The sequence below is a fragment of the Euprymna scolopes genome, chromosome 8 (genome assembly GCF_053919585.1).
Source record: "Euprymna scolopes isolate OS-2025 chromosome 8, ASM5391958v1, whole genome shotgun sequence".
In the NCBI taxonomy this organism is placed as follows: Eukaryota; Metazoa; Mollusca; class Cephalopoda; order Sepiida; family Sepiolidae; genus Euprymna; species Euprymna scolopes.
In genome coordinates this window covers 104,382,381-104,396,934 of record NC_136489.1, presented here as the reverse complement: position 1 = coordinate 104,396,934, position 14,554 = coordinate 104,382,381, and the positions used below count along the sequence as shown (strand labels likewise).

General features: G+C 32.9%; 1 protein-coding gene across 1 annotated transcript in view; it reads left to right on the top strand.

Moving 5' to 3' along the window:
• The window catches only part of LOC145283927 (uncharacterized), a 170,240-nt gene that overhangs the window by 120,603 nt on the left and 35,083 nt on the right, over window positions 1-14,554 (top strand). Inside the window, exons 29-32 of the mRNA XM_080133027.1 lie at window positions 755-1,014; window positions 4,837-4,963; window positions 8,921-9,337; window positions 12,958-13,002. Coding sequence (XP_079989153.1) covers window positions 755-1,014; window positions 4,837-4,963; window positions 8,921-9,337; window positions 12,958-13,002 — 849 coding nt within the window. The remainder of the gene's footprint in view (window positions 1-754; window positions 1,015-4,836; window positions 4,964-8,920; window positions 9,338-12,957; window positions 13,003-14,554) is intronic.

Sequence of the window (14,554 nt, the reverse complement as noted above, 5' to 3'; positions counted from 1 at the left end):
AGGTATGTTTTCGGTCATGCAATGCATGGAGTAAACAAAACTGTTTTGATAATGTTATTAAAATAGACATTAATCGGCGCTTCTACACAAGTGGGACGAACTTTCGGAAATCGTAAAACTGAATTTCAAACAAGAACAATGGTATCTACGCATCTCTCATATTTTTAAGATGATTATATCCAAAAATTACGAAAATCGATAAGGTAGAAAATTGTTTATTAAAGAAAATAAAAAATAGAATTCGATGAAAATGAGCGTAAGACACAGGAGAGTTCAAAAAGGAGGTAATTTTCCGTTTTAATTTAAACAAGATTGCAGCAATTTTCCACCTGCTAACACGATTAAAGTTGTTTTGTTTAATTATTCAGTAATATTCAGGTAATTTCGACTGCATAATTTGGAAGCTATCATTGTAACTTATTAGAATTGACAAAAAATATCAGTTGAAACCATTGTTTTTTTTTATCTGAAAACTTCATTTATCGACAACAAAATATCGTCCCAATTCTGTAGAAGCGCCCGTTAATCAAAACAAAATAATTTTAACTACAATATTTCAATGCCAAATAACTAATAAGTTACTTCCCTTGAATTATTATACAAAAAGTGAAGACTATTTAAGGCAAGCATGATGACTATTTAGGAAGCATTAACGTAATGCAAGTCAGGTTCATGAAAATGACGGTCAGTAAACGAAAATATTGTAAACAATATTCACTCTGGGATATCCAAACTAATGTTATATTTTCTTTAGTATATTGCAGTAACATTGAGGAAATGACCGACGAAAGTATAATAAGTGATACAGCAATTCTACTGAATCCTCCCTTGGGAGATTCTAGAGATATTCGACCTGGAAGAGGTTGGTCAACAATAACAGATGCAGATAGAGAAATTATTATTCAAGTTGGTGCAGATCTGAATCGAGAAGGTTACGTCAGTCTTCCTACACATTTTAATGTCAAACGATTTACAGTGACATTACAAAGTCCATCGACTGGTATTGAATTACCGGTAATTGAGTTTTATTTATTTTTTCTTTCTTTTTTTTCACATATAAATATTTTTATTTTGTTATTCATGAATAACTCTGTGTCATTTTGTTTTGTTGTCTGATGCAAGGGTATGTCTACCATGAAGCTCAAGTTTCAGAACCCCTCATCTCAAAGTCATCTTCAAACCGGACATATAAAAGTGAAGAGTTTAATAGGTTAATATCCTTAATGCAAGATAATAAAAGAGAGATCCATATGCAGAGTTTTGAAAAATCGATGACATAACTTCGAGATAAAGTTCTTTATGTGTAAAGGAGCGTTTTGTGTGGTGATTTCTTTTGCAATAGCGCTCTATTATTTATCTAATTTCCGCGTAATCCATTTCTTTAACTGTACGATCCATTTCTTTAACTGTATGATCCATTTCTTTAACTGTACGATCCATTTCTTTAACTGTATGATCTTAGTTTTGTACTGATATTTTTTACCTGTACTTTGTTTTACATGTATTTATTCTGTTGTATTATGTTGCTTGAAATAAGAAGGGCTAACATTCGCAGGATGCCAACCTAGTCTACCATTTTTGCATATCAAAAAAGAAATCCTGCTGCTCAAACACTCAGACCTTTCTTTTTACGAACATTTATATTTGATTGGTGTCATATTTTCATGTTTTTTAATGTATTAGAGAACACCAGATGAAGGTTTATTTTATTTATGATTCTGTCACAATCATAGTGTTTATCACTCCCATATGTAGAACTAATAGTACACTATGGCATTCATTGTAGATGTTATGTATTTACAATAAAGAATATTGATTAATAATTGTTTTAATAGCCTATATATACACAGACATGACAGAAAAGAATAGACACTAAGGTAAATGCTTTTCCTAAGATTAATATATACTTATTTATATTTAAAGATAAGAATAGTGCTGAAATAACTTAGACTATCTCGTTAAAATTGTGTCTAACAGTATTGAACCATGCTATGAACCAAAGGCGCATCAGACATATCTGAATTTCTGCGAGAAAGAATCGTGGGTCAACATGAAGGTGGCCTTAGTCAACACAAAATAACAGGAAATCTTTCAATATATTTTCCTATTGTTAATAGAGCGATCGTACAATTCCCAAGAGAGGACAAAGAGTGCACAAAATCTCATTCAGGTCGCTTCATGCCCTCTGAAAGAACCTTGCATCTTGTGAAAAGAAATGTTTAAGAGGATGCTCGGTGCAAAGCCTCTGACATTGCAACACAAGCTAGTGTCAGTCCCAGAACAGCTATCAGGTATCTTCACAAGCTGGGTTACTATGGTAGAGCTGCCAGAAGGAAACCCATTCTTTGTCCTGCCCATACCAAGTGCAGAAAAGATTGAGCTCATGAGATGGTGGAGAGACATATGACTTTTGGACCAATGTTATTTTCTTTGATGAGTCATGATTTACATTATTTCCCGACTGTAGAAATGTATAAGTATGGAGGCTCCCTCATCAAGAGTTTGACTTAAATAGACTGAAACATGGGAGTTTCTCGATTATAGTATTGGCTTCTATTTGGAGTTATGGTCGCTCAAACCTGATGGAGCGTGAAGGAAACATCAATTCTGTTAAATATGTTTCAATATTACATGAAGGACTGCTATCAATATTCTTAAGTGATAAAATGAACCAAGTTAACCTCTTTTTATAGAAGACAGAGCTCCTTGTCACTCTGCTATGGCGACACAACATTGGTTGAGCCAAAATAGGATTAATAAACTTTCATAACCAAGTCAGTCCCCAGATATAAACCCAATTGTAAACCTTTGGGACATATCAGACCGGAACCCTCACAAAAAGAAAAGGAAGTTATCTTTTGAGCCTAAACTTTTAGCATTATTGTGTCAGACATTTTCCAAGATGCTATTCGTCAACTGATCAATGCCATGCCTAAAAGGATCCTAGCATTAAAAACAGCAAAGAGAATGTCAATCAAGTATTATTATTATTTGTGACTCCGGGGTGCCCAACATCAGGCAACGACTCATACCTGCTCTCCATACGTTGATATCAGTGAATTTGCATAAAGTTATATTATTTCTTCAGCCAGGTTTTACTCAGTTTATTTGTGTCTAGGATATCCAGGCCTGTTATGAAGTTGATGCAGGAGGTGGCACATTGTATGAGGCTGAAACATTTGAGATGCTGAGCGCATAAGTCACTGATAGCATCTACCTATACCAAATATCTGGTGAAACATGGTTGAAGGGATCTTTTCCTGTATTTTAAAGACATACATCCACGTGAATGACGTAAACAACCATGAATCACAAATTTTTGTTGGATTTTGGGAGGAAACCAATGCTTTTTTGTAAAAAGCATTTTTCCCAATTTTTTAGAGTTTACAGTCATTTTTTTAGTAAATTTTAGTAATTAACCATTAATCCGAAATTTTTCAAGACATTTATGAAGTAAATTTTAGATATTTGCATAATATTGCCATATTGGGTATCTTTGAAGTTTAACCCACTAAAAAGTTATTCTATAGTTCCCAAAGGTCAAGCAATGTACAGGGAGCCCCTATATTACAATCAAATACACTTCTGGATAAGAATATTAACCTCTCGAGATTGGAGCGTCAGGCTGCAAAAGTAAGCAATCATCATGGTTTACGAGCTTCATAAATTGCTGAAAGATTCAAGAATAAGAAGAATTTTTTAAAAGTCAGTATAGAATATTTCCTTGATTATTCTGTTTATATGTATTTGGTACATATATAATAAGTATATCGCCTCATGTCTAAAACTGTTAAATAAAGCTTTAGTTCATGATATTAAATCAAAATATAAAAACAGAAGGAATTATTGTATGATTAACTTACAGTATAAATAGTCACTTGCTAAGAAAGTATAAAATTCACTCTGGAAAACAAACTAGTTTTCCAAAATAAGTTTGGTCCAGTTACTTTTATGTATTTATGATTATATAATTGCATGCAAAATTTTGTGAATAACTAATTTAACCAAATTTTTATAAAATCAGAATAACAGAGAAATGAAAAAGTTATTTAATTAGGGATCAAAGCAATGTGATATTTCCTATTTTTTATTTCCTTATTTTGTGATATATATACCTCTATTTATCTATAGTTATGTATGTATGTATGTATGTACATTTATATATTTCTATGTATAGGGCGAATTCCAAAATTTTAACAATAGTTATTAAACATCAATTCTTTAAATTCTAGTTTATTCAGAGTATTTTTAAGGGGCATAATATCGGCACAACATATCATTTGAAATCTGAAATATTTCAGATTCTCATTGAATTTGACCCATAAAATCATTAGGCATCAATTAATAAAATTATCTTCTAAATTTTAATTTCTTCTTAAGACCAAATACACCTAAGCCTTAATCAAAAATCATGTATTACATTTTGATCAAAACTCGAATAAGGAGGCTAGTATCATTACATATTGATTTAAATTTTCATAAGGGGACATAAAAGCGATTTAAGGCATTAATTTTACCCGTTGTGAAACGGATATTCTTTTAGTGGAGTATAATAATAGGATTGTTTGCTGACTTCAAAATTTTCCATTAGAAAACTACTTTTTAACTCTGCACTTAGTTTCTAGTTTTATTATATTTTATTTTACTATTGTTGTGAACACCTAATATAAAAAATAGAGTATTTTCTTTTTTGCATATATATATATATATATATATATATATATATATATATATATATATATATTAGATATTGATGTTGTTGAGCTCTAAAACACCACTGAACAATCTGTTGTTTTCGTTACTAGTGATTTATGAAGAGTAATTTTGATTTTATAGCCAGCAACATCTTCCACTGTTGTTCATATCAAACCGAATCAAGGACAAAGTGCTTTAAAAATTACCATCACTCCTACGAAGAAAACAATTCCAATTGTTGTAACAGTTTCTATAAAACTTTGCACAGGTTAGTAATCTCTATCTCTATTTCTACCTCTACTATAATATAAAAATAACTTTGTCTGTGTGTGAGTTAGTTTCCTATGGACTCGAAAACGGAAAGAAGTTAGATGCATACAAGAACTAAAGGCTCCCTCAACTTGTAAAACAATTTTTTTGGTCTTCATTGGTTGGTATAGTATTTATAAGAAGATGCTAATAAGTATAATTGTATAAATATTAAAATTTTATTCAATTATGATTGACTTTTACTAATAAGAAAGCGAAATAATTAGATAAGATTGAGATTATAAAAACTCAACTAAAATGTCATTAACATATATTCAGCTCTTTAATATTCTATTAAAATGAATTTGAATTCCTTTTTATAAAACTTATCTCAACAGTTGTCTATCCAATTACATGACTCCAAAGTTTCAACGACTATGAGAATTTACCCCAAATATCTCTTGACAAATTACGATAATTTAAGGCTAACTACATAATTCTTAACAAAATAAGATTGATTATACATAGTCGATATTAAAAATGTTACAAGAAAAATGTCGCTGAGTCATCCATTTAGCTCGGCTTTAATTATTTGAACAGGAAAAAGAGAGTTTGTAAAACCATTTCTCTCTCTTTCTCTCTCTTTTTCTCTTTCTCTCTTTCTCTCTCTCTCTCTCTCTCTCTCTCTCTCTCTCTCTTAATTAATAGTCAAAGGTATTAAAACTAACTATAAAACAGAAGATTGGAATAGTTCATTATTAACAATAAGCGATATCAGCACAAGTATATGGAAATATTTTGATGGAGAAAATGATTTTGGTCATAAATGCAATAACTCTGGATTTGTAATGAGAACCACCTTCGACACTTCTCTATACAGACGAACTCATGCTGGCCTCAACAGACAATGATATCCAGCATCAGGAGTAAACATGGAGCGATTGTCTTGCATAACTTGGTCTACCACTCAAAATCAATAAAGCAGAACATTTAACAACTAATGTAAGGGTGCGGGATTCCATTATTGCTGACAATGTTGAGCTTTCCTGAACAGATGCCTTCAAGTACCTGAGATCAGGATGGAAGCTTAAAACCGATGGAAGCTTAAAACATCATAGCATGCATAAATGCAGTGACCGACTGAAATACAAGATATATTGCTTAGTCATCCAACCAGTCACAATTTATTGTACTAAATGTTGACCAGCGACAAAGGAGCTGGAGAACTGTCTTAGTGACATGGAGACGAAGACGCTACATTGGATATAAGATATTACCCTACTCGACCACATCACCAGTGACAGCATTCATCAACAATATGGAATGGCATCAATCGGCAACAAGATCTGTGAATCACAATTGAGGTGGTACAGTCATGTTCTGCAAGTCAACAACAGTCTTGGCAAATAGGTGTATGAACTCATAGTTCAGAGGATGTACAGTACAATCACATTGACACATTGGTTCTCGACAGATCACTGAAGTTAAGCAACATCGAGCCTGGCCAGTACTAGATGGGTGACCATTTGCGAAGGCGGGGCGCTGTACGTACCGTGAGGTAAAATACCAGGTTGGGAAACTGGTGCAATCTATCCTTTTTTCGAGGGCAGATTGACCTCTCTTAAACTGTGGTAGGCAACCCATCTAGTGATGGCGTCATGATAAAAAATACACTTGATAGCCCTGGTGAAGCATCAAGTATTTTTTTTTTACATAGTATCACCACATTATCAAGGCCAAGAGACCACTCAAGGATAAGGGTTAAAGAGTGTACAGTAGAAATTGGACAATATAGTAATCATTAGTAATGAAAATTTGGTAAATTTGATAACTTATATGGAACGGCTCATCAAGAACTTATTTACGTTAGACTTGAAGACAACCATATTGTAGTCAGCCGGAAAGCAGGAAAACGGAAGACAATTCCACAGGCGTGCAGTTCTAAGAAAGAAGCTTTGTTCATGGAATCTACGTTTAGGTTTAGGCACAGATAAAGAGTGGGGGGAATTATTGATAGTGTTTACAGCTAGACGAGTGTTTCTTGTGAAAGTTTGGCGAGGGGGGACCATAGATTGAAGCTCAGTTGAACACTTTCCATAAAAATAACGATACATCAGAGACAAACTCGCAACATCTCTTCTGTGAGATAGAGGTTGCAAGAAAGAGAAAAGGACATCTCCTACGAGGCTACGAAGTCTATTTTGAACTCTATCAAGGCAGGCCAAGTCCTTTCTAGCAGCTCCTGCCCATATGTGGCAACAGTATTCCATCCTTGGACGTACCTGGCTCTTATATAGATAGATTCAGGTACAAACAAGATTTGAATTACACTACAAACTCGTGTAGTGAGTTCAATATCGGTTACACCCACATGTTACGTTTACGTTTTTTAAGAGGATAGCCAAAACAGCTTGACATGCTTCACCAGGCACACAAACGAAAGAAAATAGAGGGACAAAATAACACCTGCGAACCTTGCAGTGTGTACGTAAGAAAGACGTCTGAATGAGGAAAAGATTATTATGCGTCCATTTGATTTGTGTAATTTAGACTTCCATTGCAAGTCGATTTCACATTTGGAAATGTAGAAAATGTAACTAATTAAAAGGTTTCATTTAGTATAACATTTAGAATGCCACGTATGATTTTTATGAATACTGTTAGAATAAATTTATTGTTTACATTTTCATTATTGATTTCTTTTCAAGGATACGAATTTCAAAATAGATATAACTATTTTTGTAATTAATGATATCTGAAAGTGTTAATTTTAGATTGACGAGTTTATTTATATACTTTAGTGAACATGTATGCTGGATAACGATATGATGCCATCAAACGCCAAAAATCGACTAGCTTGAATGGTCACCCTCTTTCTTTGTCCGGGTCATTTGGATATGCTCTCCTTTTCACTTACAAAAACAAATTAGTTTTCAACGGAACGTGTTAACCCAATATTTTCAATGGATGAAATTCGTTTTAAATCCAGAATATAATAAGCTGATGCGAACCTATAAAAAAAACAAGAAAATAATCATCCAAAAGCACAGATCCCAAGAACATATGTAAACGTCCCCTGTCCTGTGCCTTTCACTAGAGTGAGAGAGTAGAGAAAGAAGAGGACACCTCAAAACTCATATACAAGCTATTCTTATCTCATGCACATCCACAAACAATAAGTGGTCAAGCGAATAGAAACGAATCCCCACTCTTCATTCACTCACATGCACTAACCGAACAAAGTAAACCTATACACACACTTATTTACGTACACTGCCTATTACTCACACACACATATTCACACTAATAAATATATAAGTAGACGCTGCTCAGCCCCTCGTGTCTGGTATTTACTGAACATTTCCTACCAAAAGATGAGATACATAAACCCTTTTTTATTATTCAATTTTCACCGCAAACAAGGCACAGTGCCACTTTGAAGTAGAGGCTACTATCTGAGACATAAGTTGCAGGGATATTATGAAGGAAGGTGGGCAGGAAGATGTCTGTTCACATTACACTTGAACTTCTGCATGTCAGTAGAGTTGGGAAAGCAGAATCCCGGAAGGGAGTTCCAAAGTCTAGCAGTTCTTGGGAAGAAACTATTGGAATAGAAGGCTTTCTTACACCTAAAGATCTCTACTGTATAGGGGTGGGATTTAGCTGCTTGTCGGGATATTTACGTCGAGAGGGGAAAGTGCTTTCCCAAATTAACATTTCTAACCAAAATATTATTTCTTTTCTTGTAAACTTCTAGTTATATAAATGTTTTTTGTTATTTAATCATGTTTTCCTTGATTTTTCATTGACAAAATTGCTCATGTTTGTAGTTAGCATTTGCTAGCTGTTAAATATTCTACACTCTCTCAAATATTTCATTGATGTCCATGCACGCGCGTAGATATCCCCATTTCCATCCCTTTGCCATACATGCTATCATTTTCTTTTCTCAATAACACATAAAAATGTTTTCTAGAGCAAACAACAATAACTCCAACTTCCATGGTTTCAACTTTAATAACTGAAAGAACAACAATGAGATCCACAGCAATAAAATCCACCTCAATGCCATCTACATCAATCTTCACTAAACCTGCAACCACTGTGGTCCCAAGTACGCTACCTATAACTAATGCAACTAAAACAACAATGGCTCCAACTACTATAACTCCAACTATTATTGTTCCAACTTCCGAAGTTACAGGCACTATACCTCAATCTACTGTGGCTATAAGTAGCGTGGCTTTATCAACTCGACTGCCATCTACTGTGGTACCATCTATCATAACTACAACTGCTGTTGTTCCGACTACTACTACAGCCCCGATTCGTGTGTCTGCCACAACTAAAAAAAAAACAACAGAATCTGTTTCAATAGCTTCAACAGTTTGGGGTAAGTAAAATTCAAAATTAATTTCTAAAAAATATTTTATCATATTTTTTGTACAATATATATATATATATATATATATATATATATATATATATATATATTATTATTATTATTATTATTATTATTATTATTATTATTATTATTATTATAGTCAGTTATTGATTAGTGTAACCATTTTATTTAGCATGCTAATAATAATTTGAGTGTAAAAGAAAATTGTTATAGTTGGTTAAGTCAAACGAATATTGTAATTTATAATTAAACGATATCAATATTAACTGAAAACTAAGCTTTTTGCCGCTAAACCTGGCCAAAAGTTATAATCCATAAGAATGAGTGTTTTATGTTAAATTGATGGTGAATAGTGTGGTGACTTAATCCCCATTAATCCCCATTAATCCATATTAATCCATATTAATTCCTATTAATCCCTAACTGTGCATCCAACAGATAGAAAATACGTAGTTCGCTGCATATTATATGACAAAGGTTCAATAAAAAAGTTCAACCAGATCGGTCCAACAGTTTCTGAGAAAACTTTTAGAGAAAATGTGGTATGGGGTGACTAATTCCTATTAATCTCTATTAATATCTAACTATACATCTGATGAATACCAAAATATTTAATTTTCTGCACCTTATCATAACAAAGGCGCATACAAACTTTCAGCCAGATCGCCTCAATAGTTTCCAAGAAAAGGTGGAATAGACAGACAGACAGACAGACAGACAAAGAGAAATATGAGACTATGCATAGCGAACTATTTATGTGTAATTTTTATACCAAATAAATATTTCACCCAAAATTTGTATTTAATTTTTAATTCTCTTCCCTACAACCTTTTTCGCACAGAAGAAACGTTGCTAGCCGCTTTCTACTCTATTGCTATTTCTATAAAGGTTCTTGACTGAGCTCCAATCTCTGATTCCTCCTTGTAAGACACTTGTTAAGAAACTCGTTTTCCTACCACAATGGAAAGTGACTTTCCTTTCATTCTCCAGGTGCCTAGCGCTAGGAGGAATTTCTGTAGGCAAAACTTTTTTTCGAGGGTTTCCCAGCTGTCAAACACGTTAGTGCATGACTGCTTTCCTGGCAATTACAACTTAAATTAAATCAAACGTCAACAAATTTTTGTCATAAACTGGCCCATAAGTAATCAAGAAATTCTATCTTTGATCATTGTTAATACAACCATAATGTAAATAGTCTACTCATGACAACTAGTTAATAATCAATATAACTATTATTGCAATATATCCATGGTAAACTATTTATATTTTTTATACTAAATGAATATTTTAATAAAATGGCTATTCATTTTTAAATAGTAAAAAAAAACAATAACGAACATTAGAAGCTTATATTATACTAGCGGGTGTGCCCGGCGTTGCCCGGGTGTTTGCCGGTGTAAAAAAATGTGGTAGTAGGCAGGCAGGCTGGAACCTGTACCGCAAAGGAGGAAAAGAGCATGAATAAAACAGTTCATAATTAAAGACGAAAAATAAAAATAAAAAAAAAAGATAGAGAGAGAAAGAGATTAATTGTAGAAGTTTGGCAAAAAAAAGATAGAGAGAGAAAGAAATTAATTGTAGAAGTTTGGCATAAATCTCATCTCCGTCGTCTTTCAGGATGCTTCACCATTAAATCTACATGACTGCTCCAGTTCTCTCGATCTCGCATGACAGGTGAGATCGAACTCAAAAACGTGGAGTGGTTGGTCTTTCTCACTAACCATTACGCCATAGCGAATAGTTAAATGAATGAGTTCGTAATTAAGTTAAGAATCACACAGGCGCAGAAATGAACGTTGCTTTTTAAATCTGGTTGAAGGCCAGTTAAGCTTTCCGCTTTCTGCCGTATTTGTTTCCCCACAGTATTGGGGAAAACCAGCTCCCCCCAAAAAGGGGGAATTCTGGCAGTGTCAAAATGAATAGCAATTGTCTGGTATGAAGGGTTTCTCCCACATTGATCAAAGTTAATTGCATTCAAAACGTCCCAGTCAGGAAGGCCTTTGCTTCGATCAGTTTTGCTTTATTTATACGAGAAAGACAAACAAACACTGGAAACGGGAAATTTTTAAAACTCAATCAAAATAAAGATAGAGACGATGTCTACTCGCAAATCGGAGATATTATGATCTAGGAAGTATAAGGAAAGTTCTCCATAAATGTAACCAACGCAAGAAGGCTGACGAAGAACGCCTTTTTCGGACATACATGAATGCGCGCCCCCATTTTGCCTTTTATATTATATATTTATCTTAGTCTGTAAGTTTTTCTGTTTGTTTACTCCACTTTTTTCTCGGAAACTACTGGGCCGATCTGGCTGAAATTGTGTATAGACTTTTGTTATGATATGGTGCAGTGAACAAGTATTAAGGTATCCATTCGATCCCGATTAATAGGGATTAGTCACCAAAATACCAAATTAATTGTAGAAGTTTGGCATAAATCTCATCTCCGTCGTCTTTCAGGATGCTTCACCATTAAATCTACACGACTTCTCCAGTTCTCTCGATCTCGCATGACAGTTTTCAGGTCCCAAACACTTTCCTGGCCCTGTCGGTGGGCATTAGAATACGCCGACTGCCCCCCTGCAGAGGGTAAAAGTCCCTCAATGGGGGTCCTGGATATGACCTTAAACTATATCCAGTGGTGAGGCCCCCAGCTTGTGGGCTTTAGGGAGTGTGGAGCCACCCTTTAATTACCATTGCTCCCAGGTCCACTCTGACCCGGAGTGGTAGTACCTGTTAGGGTCCCAACTATGGGTTGAATAGAAACCGACGTGAAAACAACAAATATATTCTTTTAAAAAAATTTTTCTTCAAAACTTTTTGGATTCGGCATTAAATAACCCGAAAAGGTATGCCGTAATACAAAAACAACTAACCAACCAACCAAACACTTTCCAATCCTGTGTCCTGTAGCAGATTATCGATGTAGGTCATTCTTCTTCTACCACAGTTTGGGTGTCCATCTGTTGGCATCCAGTGAACTAGCTTGCTTGCTTCCTCTTCACTGTGTCTCATGCAGTGACCGCTACTCTCATCCTCTCACTGTACTTTCAGTGATACTGGTGGTAGGTCATCATAAAGCTGTTGGTTTGTTGCGTGGCTTCTCCATGATGTATTGAGGGCCATCCTGAGCATCCGTGTCTCTTCTTCAGCGCATTTATAAGAGTTTATGCCTCGGCACCATAGCATAAAACACTCATTTTAATTCAACGTGTTATAACTTTTGCACATTTTTAATAAGTTAAAAAGTCTGGTTTCATCTATAGATGTGTAATTTATGTAATTTATTATCAAACAATATTAAGATTATTGATAATTATTTTAGGATTAACTATTATATTTAGTGTAAAACTAAATAAATACTATAATAAAATAGGTTTCCATGTTTTAATAGTATAAACTTTTTGGAATTTCACTTATAAATATGTTACTTAACATAACGTTGCTTAGATATTGTTCATAATTTTATATATGTATTAATTAGATTTAAACAATCCTAATGAACCATTGGAACTCAAGTGGGTTATTTTTTTATCTTTTCCATAAATCCAGGATTAAATTACTTGAAATTTCTCTTGTTTATACAATATATTTTTTAATTTACAGAAGGAACACCCACAATACGTGCAAGTACATCTTTAGTTCCAAAGGGTAAATAATTTTTAATCTCTCTATATGTACATACGCATATCAAAAAGAAATTTTGAGTGTCTGTTAGTAAACTACATAGCTATACTAGCTGAAGTACACATTTATGCCGGGTTGTTCAATTTTCTTTGAATTTTAAAGAAGTTAGGAGTATCTATTAAATTTTTTCATCTAATTTTAATAGAAAAAAAAAGAAAAATATTATTCAGGTTTATGATTATGATTAATATCGATTAGAAAATAACTGAAATCAACAATATCTTGAAAACATATAAGAAATGCCATTAATTTTATTCCCATGGTTCAATTATTTTTTATTCATATAACTCAATTTTATTTTATTGACATTATTTTATTCACATGACTCAATTACTGATGCCTCCAAGAAAACTTATGATTTTCTCCAGCAGATGCCACCAAATAGACTAATTTTGTATTTCATCACACATATACAAGAGTAAAGTCTTTTATTTTTTACCTTCAAATGTTGAAGAGTTACAAAGACGGGAGGAATTACCTTTTTGTGAAAGTCTCAAGTAATTCGTAACTGTATTCTTAGTACCGTCGATACTGAGGATTGAACCTAAAATCTGAAAAGAGTGTCGCTTAGAACTGAATTTTACTTACTATTCTATTCATTATATAGACAATTCTAGTATGAACTTTGGGACTCTAAACCTATTTTTTTGTTTTTGTTTTTTTTTTGTTTTCCTTTTGTATCATTCTATCCACACACTTTGATAAATGTATGCAAACGTTTGGAAATACAATTGCTATGAAATACAAATCTTTCAAGTTTTTATTTTCAAGTAACTTACAAATATTAATCTGCAAAAGAATTTAAAAGATATGTAGTAAATCAATGAATTTGAAAGTTAATTCTCCGCGAAATTCATTAGTGTTTATAACTATCTTAAATATCATGGAAAGATGAAGTGATATATTTCAAATCTCAGAACTAATCAGATTTTCGTATTTGTCAGAATCTACGTTTAATTTGAAACAAGATAAAAGAAGTGATTCGTATTTAAACAGAAGATAAATATGCAGCATTAAATGAGCGACTTGTTTTGATTATGTTCTGAATTTTACAATGAAAATAATGTGGGATCTTTTTATTTTTTTGGAATAAATGAATCGTTATGACTCACTTGTTGCTTTGATACGAAGTTTAACAGGTTTCAATGTTTTTATTTTTAATTTTAAGTTGGGATATTGATAGGCGTTATATGCTTTGCTGTCACATTAGTTGGTGTTAATAACCGGGTAGAAGTCTTTAGTAATTTGGCATTGTAGTCTTAGTATTGCCTATGTTGAAGTTTAAACCTCAGCCTCCAGAAAACTGTCACACGTTTCTATTTATTTAAAACAAAAAAAATAATAAATATTTATTAATGAAACTTATGGTAGGTTGTTGTTATATTTTATTTTATCGTTCTCCTTTTTTAATTTAATTAATTTTTAATTAATTTAATTAATTTAAAATATTTAATTTTTTATTAATTAAATTAATTTAATTTAAAAAAATAATTTTTAATTAATTTAATTAATTTTA